We start from the raw sequence: 8,081 nt of genomic DNA, 5'->3' as shown, positions 1-8,081 counted from the left end.
TGAAGTGAGACCTTCAACCAGTTCACAGGCATTCAGTTATTTTGTAAGGTGTTGTTCCTCTTTCATAACATTTTTAAAATTATTGGATTCTGTGTATAGCTGGCATCACAATGTATGTAATGTATGGACTGTCCAAAGAACATGCATATACACACATTCAGTAAATGAAATAAGACATTTTAATTAGCAAAACCATCGCATACATCAGCATTAGCACTTTGTGAATTAGTGATTCTAGTGTAGGTGTTTGAAATGAGCGCCATTTATTTTTACAACCCAAAAGTAAATTGTTTTTTTTTATGTGATGGGTTAGTAAGTGAAGTCTACAAAAACAGAACATGGAAAAGTTCGCTACAGTGAAAACGAAACATGTAGTTGATACGCGTTAAAAAGTTAGTTGTTTTTTTTGGTGGGGGGGGGGGCTATATTAATTTCTTTCCAGATAACGGTGGAGAATTTAACGTGTTAGCCGATCGACCTCTGGTACCACCATTGTTTCGATTATATTTATGAAGATAGATGGTAGTACTGTAGTATGCCAATTTTCATATGTTTTTGTCACCTATGGTAAGTTTGTAATCCGTGCGGAAAGTTTGTATGTGCTCTTTGCCAGTTAGTGTGTTCGTAGAGCTTTAACCTGAAAAGAGAGTCATTTTTATCGTCAAAATGTCAACACAATTTGGAGCGTTGTGTTCATTGATTTTATTAGAACATTTTGGTGAAATTGTTCAAAAAGTTGGAAATGATTTATATAAATGTCAGTCGAAGCCATTACGCTTGATACCGGGAAGTACGAAACTGCCTCTTCAAAAGGTACTAAATACAATGGACCAACTATTGACTACACGTTATGAAATAACATTCCTTGTTTTATTTACATTGACAAGTAATTAAATAGGAAGTAAAACTGGTAGTTGTAGTTATTAACGTACAGTATTAGCGATACTCGTTCTTGAAGTAGATTAAATGTAGAGAAGTCAGTTTGCTTGATTCTCGCTCCAGGTACATAGAGCATAATAACAATTGGCCGTCAAAAGAATTTGTGCTGGTATTACACTAATTATACGAACTACACAAATTCAGATGTCCACAGCATAACTACAGGATACAGATATAACCTTCAAGTTAAATTGTCAGAAGTAGTATCTTCTTTAAGTAGTTGTTTACTGACAGATTGAATTAATGTGTCATTAAATCTAAAGCCTTATTTTTAGGTGAAAGAGGCTTTACGAATCATGATTCAGTATGATTTTGTGACATTTTCCATGGGTCAGTTACCAGACAGAGCAGAATATACATTGTTAGCTGACAAAGTTGTTCTTCTACTTCGGTATCCCAGGTAGGTTCTAGAAGAAGAAAATAACATTTTAGTATGTGTTTCGATAAACACGTTATGTGAGTTACCAATGAATGCAGTGTTTTATGTAATATTTGTAGATATTTGTTACTGATGAAAACACAATATGGTGATGAGGCGGAAATGCTTATAGAAGAAATACTGAGGCAGGGCAAGGATACTGCCTCACGTGTTATCATCAGGGCTGCCACAAGACTTAAGGAATCACTAAAAGGTAACACACATTTCTGATAAAGGGAAGTTATGTTATTGAACTAGTGTAGCACTTATTGGACTGTTATTTTATGTTGTGTGAGAAGAATTTGTCATATACTATTTATAAAGCAGTGATACATAAATTGTAAGTCAGATGAGATAAAATACCATACGTTTGTGTTGTCTTTATTTCAAGTGACACAGTTCTTAAAAACAGATTCAGTTGTTAAGAGAATGAGTAGAGGCTCATTTTCCCACAGAAAAACATTGAAGTTGTGCAGCATTGTACAATTCCATAATCAAAGCAAAAATAGTGTGTGCCAGTCCATCACCGGTAATGTTGAGTTAGATATAAACATGTTCATGTAAATATTTTTTATATATAATGATCCAGTACTGTTTGTATCTCCTGTCATGGATATGTTACAGTGTCCAAACATTAGTAGCACATTTTCAACAGAAATTCCAAATAGATTAAACTTTAAGGTTGCTGTAGAAGGGGTTATGTAAAATGAATATCAGTTGTTGGAAGCAAGTAAATAGTTACTATTAAGAAACAAAGTAACAATATTTATATTAAGAACATCTTGTGCTTGTGTTATATTACAGTGGAGAAGGTGTGCCTTGTGACGTTACGCGATAAGTTTTTAGTCCTTGTAAATAAACAATTTGTGATGCGCTGTCCATATCCCAGTGAAGAGAAAGATGTCCCAGAGTTGACAATAAAGGAGAAACAATTATATCTTCCACCAGATATAAATTTGAAAGGTCTTTCAGACTTAGAAGAAGGGAAACCTGGAAATCCAGGAGATGAAGGTATCTGTTGGAGAGTCAATCTTGACAGATTTCATCAGGATTTCAGGTGATCTTTTTTCTTTAATTCAGAGCGTCTTTCCAAGTGGTTACCAGTATCTAATTTCATAAAAATGTAATCTATGTTCTTTCATCTTGTAGTTACCATTTATTCAAAATGTAGGGATCAGATCATGGTGTCTGCAATTTCTCGACGTTTGGATGACAATGCTGGAGAACTGTTGAGGCAACTTCTTAAGCAGATGTATCTAAGAACAGAACCTTGGGTTGCCACTTCAAATCCTGTTCCGTTCACCGAACTACGAGAAGCGGTTCGCAAGCAGAGTTCTTATCCCCTTTTGGCACAATATGTGGATCAGTACTTGAAAATTATGGGTATGTTTATGTATGTAAAAGAACACAATCCTATTTCTTGCAGTAAACTTTGACAAGTTTCTTAATCAAAAAGCATGCACCACTGGTCACATAAATTTCATGGCTTACTTGTCAGTTGTTCTGTCAAAACCATTAGCAGAGAAGAATAATCAAGGTATGACTATTGCAGTGTCAGTTTTTTGATTATAATTTGTTTCTTGTCTTTATATATTTCACTGCTTAATTTTTTCACGTAATAAAGTGTTTTACATATAGTTTCTGCAAATTTATAAGTGTATATAGTACATTATAGTTTATTTATCTTGGGGTCATCCTTTAACATTCTGTTTTCTCTGTTTACAACATTGTGTCTGTTTTATGTCTAGGATAGTTGCCAGCAACATTACATTTGTGAAAATTATTTTATCTGTGGTAAACTCACTGTAAAGTCACTTCACAAGTTGTTTTTAATTACTGTTCTTAAATATTTTAATTTATTTCAAACATTGTGCTCATCTGACATATATTTCAATGTAACACTATCATTCCAGAAGAGGATTCTAGTGGGTTTGTTAGCAAGGTTGGAGATAGTTCAGGTGGACAGTATAGCCTAAACATGAAGACAGCCTTCATTCAGCTTACATGGGCAACTATTGAAAATATTGTAATGGAAAGGTTTGGCTCAAAAGCTGCAAGAATCTTCAGGTGTGTACTATTTTGAGAATTATCATTTCATTCACATTATTTCAAAAGTGGAAACTAGCATATTTCAATATACAGAATTTTTAATTCCTTATAAGGTTTTATATTTTGTGCATTTTATTATGTTTGTGGGCTGCTTTGAAGTTATGTGGCCTTCTTCTCTGTAGTTTTGAATATGCTATAATGTTTATTTTTTGTTTGTTATTTTTAGTTAACTTATGGGTTTGTAAAGGTCTGTCACTGAACGTGGTTAAGTATTGTTGACACTTTTTTTATTTATTGAGGGAGCCATTAAATTAAGTATTGTGTCTAACAGGTAAAGAGATTTTATTGTTGTAATTATGCAGTTTAATTGACCCAAGTTTATGTGGTGGATGTTTGATTTTACTAGTAACACCTATAATGAGAATTTGCTAGAAGAAACATATTAATGAAGCCTCATTTTATCAGGCATGGTAAAATTATGCTATAGTAATTAGTGAATTATTATAAATTAGTTCACTGTACTTTCAACAACTGTGTTATACATATATTAAGAAAGTAAATTTTACAAAATGAATGATCAGGTGCAGTAACTTATTCATCACATGATTTAAAAATTCGTTATAATTATTTAATTATAAAATTTAATTATTGTAATAGATTCATATAGTTATAGTCTGTGTATTGATGGTGAATTTTATGTGCCAGTAAATTTCATCTTTTAACATGGTATGTTATAATATAATAGTCATCTGTAAATGGCTTTGGTTTTCCTTAGGCTAGTCAAGGCAAAAAAGTTTGTTGAACAAGAGCAGATCCAGCAAATAGCAATGATACCTGCAAAGGAAGCCAAACTTTTGACATACAAATTACTGGAAGAAAATTTTCTCCAGATGCAAGAACTGCGTAAATCCTTAGCCAGCAATGTCCCAAACAAAACATTCTTCCTTTTTTATATTGACTTAAATCAGGTAAATTTATTTATTTATATTCATTTGTAAATTGTTATAGAAATTTAAAATATACTCTGCACAGCAACATTATAATTACGTGTAATGAGTGTATTCATCATTAGCAGCAAGATTGTTTTGTTGAATAGAACAATTAATTTAAGTATGCCTTTGACATGATCACATAGTAGTGCATCATCAATCATCCTTCTAGGTATTAGGCCATGTGGCCCATTACAGTTTCATGCCATCTCTTTATTAGCCCTCCTGCTTCATATTCATAAAGCCTGTGTGGGTAAATATTTGTCTGGTGCATTTCCTGTTCAGAATTGTCTGAAACAAGGAGATACTGTATCACCATTTCTTTTCAGCTTTGTTTCTAACTGAGAACACTTTATTATTCCACAGAAGAGTTTTTATTTAGAAAGTTCAACAGTTTTAGGAAGTAAAATGTTTCTTATTAGTGAAGTAATTATGTACAATTTTCTAGGTAGCTCGAATGGTTCTTGAAATGTGTTGCAAGGCCCTTTATAATGCTATGACTCGGAGGGAATATGAGAGGAGTGAGAACCGTAGGATGATTGAAAAGCAACAGAGAATTGAGTTAATCACGCTTAATATGAAGGAGCAGGGTGCAACTTCTGAACAACTGGCAGAAGTAAGTAAATATTTTCCTTACAATGGTTTCCTTACTATGTCTTGTGAAAATTTGTTGTAGTATTAGTATTTCAGTGATATGTCTTTACATACTTGTCAGTTACAAATGACTCAATTTGTGAAGAATTTACCTCATGAACATATGCAACTCTTGTCTGATATTTTTTAAATGTTATGAATGTTTAAGGATAAACACAGAATTTTGTTTAATCCTCAAAACAGAGTAAGTCTGAATAACAGTTTAGAATTAAACATGAAATATTCTTGGTCTTTGTGATGAACTCTTTTGCAAACTTGTTAAATATCTGTCTTATTATAAAATTTGACTCCAAAGTTAAAGGAGAAGGCTCTCTCACATGTATTCTTATACCTCTTAGTAGACATAATACACCAAGATGTGTTATTTTAAGTGATCAGTATTAAAAATTACAACTGATGCTTTAAAACAGGTTTGAATAATTTGTTTGTCAGTTTTCCATTAATGTGCAATGAGTAATTCCAATTCCTCGTTTGTTTGTGATTATAGTTTAAGTATTATCTTCTGAAATGTTTTAATGAACAAATGGTTTTCAGTCTTTTGTCCATTTGTGTAACATCTGTTGAAAGTTTTCAGATTTATTAGTAGGCCTTTATGCTAAAACCTTACTCATAAAAATATTACCTTTCACCTTTACTTTTTTTAATTTTAATCTGTGTTTTATAGATTGAAGAAATGCTGACACCACCAGAGCAGGCATTGCTTGAGAAAGTTCGAATAATGATCAACAGGCTGAATGAGGCAGAGCTTCAGTTAGATGAGACTATGTTCATTTTACAGCTTTATCTAAGTTATCAGATCTGATTACAGTACTGTACATTTTATGTGCAACTGTAACTAGTCAAGTAAAAAACAAATTTGTTTTACTTTGCGGTGTTTTTTTAATTTCTCTCTCAAATATTTGAGTCCAGAGAGGGAAATTTGTTCCATTTAGAATAGTGGTGTACATGTGAAAATAAAATTATTATCTATGATCAATGGAAGCTGCTTGTTGAGTAATTCCAGCTAGCAGGGAGGATCATATACAGTGAGTAAACTAGATGTTGCTTCTTTTGGAACATAAACTGTGAAAATAAAGATGACATGATGAAGAACATAAAGTTTGACTGGCAGCAGAGTGTATTTTAGGCTTTCTGATCCAAAAACCTTTCTGTATACAGTGAACAGAAGAGGTACCCTGTAATTTTTGTTGTTCACCTTCTTAAAATTAATGTGTTGTTTTCATAGTTTTGGAATATTTGTTCTGTAAAAAAGAGAGAGAGAAAGAAAAAAGAAAGAAACAAAAAAGTGTTATCAACCTTCCTTGCAACATCTGAGTACCACATGCTTTTTAGAAAAATGTTATTGTTCATAACATTAAGACTGTAACTAGTATAACTTATGTTACAGGGGCTTTTTTTGACTGCTGATATTGGCAGTTTATTTGGTAAAGAAACTTTCTGTTTCATGTAACTTGAAGATTCATTGCTGCACTTATAAACCTTTGCCCTTGGACTATGTTCTGAGCTCATTGAATGAAGTAAAGAGAATGCTCAGTATAGTGGGTGTATATTTGGGGTTAAACTCTTGGCAGGGGATCTAGACTGGCTCTGGGGGTGAATTTTTCCTCCCCAGGGGCAAAGGAGCCAGTGTGTAGCTGATCACCTCCATGTAGTGCTGAGGTAAGGAATGTAACACTTCCTCCAGTACCACATACTTATTTTCTAAAAGTGAGGTGTGTGATTAGGCACAGGAACAGCTCAAAATTCTGGCAAGGATTGTTTTATCCGAACGCAAAAAATTTGCTCACACAAGTGACCAACAGTAGGATATATTTATTTCAACATTATCCAATCCCCCACCTCTTATTATTATTCATGTATGTTCATATTAAATTCTTATTTATTTTGGTAGGGAATTACAAAATTTGATTAGCTCGGAATAAATTAGACCGAGAAAACTGTCCTTGATGCGTGTCCATTTGGAAACGTTATGAATTATTCATGTAAATATATTAATTAATATAATAATACTGACTATTGGAACACATTGCACCTTATTTATATGTCGCGCTAAATATTCCATGACATCGTTTCGCTTATTCGCTTGGGATGATATTCCGATCACGTGATCTGCAACGCCATCTTGGATTAAGGCCACGAGGTTTAGTGAAGAAAAATAAGATTTACCGGATTTCGTGCAAAGTCTAGGATGCCCTCAAGTAATCCCTTACCACCAAAAGAAAATGCACTTTTTAAGCGTATACTGGTAAGTATTGATATTTTGTATGTACAAAAATAATCCACACCCAAACGTCAACCAATGAAGGTCTTTGGGCTGGACCAAACGATTACTATGAACTTTTAACACTATTTGCATTGCCTATGAACCTTTATGAATTTAAATCTGTGTAATTTATTTGTAGCGTTAGCACAACTGTAAATAAAGTCTTATGGAGATACAATTTCTATCTTCAAAAGACTAGGTTTATGCCAACAGAAAAGTTCATGATTAACAAACTGACCTAACCTAATTTTTTTATTCATGTGGTACTGAATAACTAGGAAATGTGATTGTTTCTTCCAACTTCCAAGTCATTTCAATTTGGTTTTACTGTTTACTACAGTGTGACTGGTGTATTAACCACTTTTTTGTTTACACTTAATTACAATTTTTTACCTATATTCATGATGATTGACTTGAGTATGGTGCCACAATTGCTCCTTTATTTCAGAAGTGCTATGAGCAAAAGCAGTACAAAAATGGGTTAAAATTTGCAAAACAGATCCTGTCCAACCCAAAATATGCAGAGCATGGAGGTGAGTAAGATCTTGAAGATAGAAGCATCCAATGTAAAATATGGTAGAGTGTATTGATTCTGAAGTTCACTCTCTTTAATCCTTTAAGTCAGCTTGTTAATATATGAGTTGCTTCCGTGTTTATTACATCCTGTGTCTGGAACAGCAAAGGTGAACCATGCAGTCAGAAATATGAATATGGTTAAATTCAAATTTGAAGTTTAGTGTCAGTCATAATGTGCATGCAGGAAATAGTG

General features: G+C 33.1%; 2 protein-coding genes across 4 annotated transcripts in view; both read left to right on the top strand.

Annotated features, from left to right (window-relative positions):
• Positions 1-572: 572 nt before the first annotated feature.
• Positions 573-6,030, top strand: Polr3C (RNA polymerase III subunit C). Of its 2 annotated transcripts, none has more exons than XM_022065577.2 (9): positions 573-813; positions 1,215-1,339; positions 1,438-1,571; positions 2,162-2,414; positions 2,529-2,740; positions 3,271-3,424; positions 4,182-4,374; positions 4,844-5,011; positions 5,714-6,030. In XM_022065577.2, the coding sequence occupies exons 1-9, from the start codon at positions 667-669 to the stop codon at positions 5,849-5,851; spliced, it is 1,524 nt and encodes a 507-aa protein (XP_021921269.1). In that variant the 5' UTR covers positions 573-666; the 3' UTR covers positions 5,852-6,030. The 2 variants fall into 2 exon arrangements, with proteins under 2 accessions (XP_021921269.1, XP_021921270.1); XM_022065578.2 differs by lacking the exon at positions 573-813 and adding an exon at positions 864-1,002.
• Positions 6,031-7,133: 1,103 nt separating this feature from the next.
• Positions 7,134-8,081, top strand: part of Naa15-16 (N-alpha-acetyltransferase 15/16) — a 48,649-nt gene continuing 47,701 nt past the window's right edge. For both annotated transcript variants that reach the window (XM_022065576.2, XM_022065575.2), the window contains exons 1-2: positions 7,134-7,294; positions 7,761-7,845. In XM_022065576.2, the coding sequence (XP_021921268.1) occupies positions 7,238-7,294; positions 7,761-7,845 (142 nt within the window). In that variant the 5' untranslated portion in view covers positions 7,134-7,237. The remainder of the gene's footprint in view (positions 7,295-7,760; positions 7,846-8,081) is intronic.

This window comes from Zootermopsis nevadensis, unplaced genomic scaffold (genome assembly GCF_977971745.1).
Source record: "Zootermopsis nevadensis isolate Lab colony 2312 unplaced genomic scaffold, Znev_1.0 Znev_ptg000001l, whole genome shotgun sequence".
NCBI lineage: Eukaryota > Metazoa > Arthropoda > Insecta > Blattodea > Termopsidae > Zootermopsis > Zootermopsis nevadensis.
This window is presented reverse-complemented; position numbering and strand designations above follow the sequence as displayed.

Coding starts and splice junctions, on each gene's coding strand:
- Polr3C (XM_022065577.2), top strand. CDS start 667: ATGTCAACACAATTTGGAGCGTTGTGTTCATTGATTTTATTAGAACAT. Junction 1,340..1,437: donor CTTCTACTTCGGTATCCCAG/GTAGGTTCTAGA, acceptor TAATATTTGTAG/ATATTTGTTACTGATGAAAA. Junction 1,572..2,161: donor ACTTAAGGAATCACTAAAAG/GTAACACACATT, acceptor GTTATATTACAG/TGGAGAAGGTGTGCCTTGTG.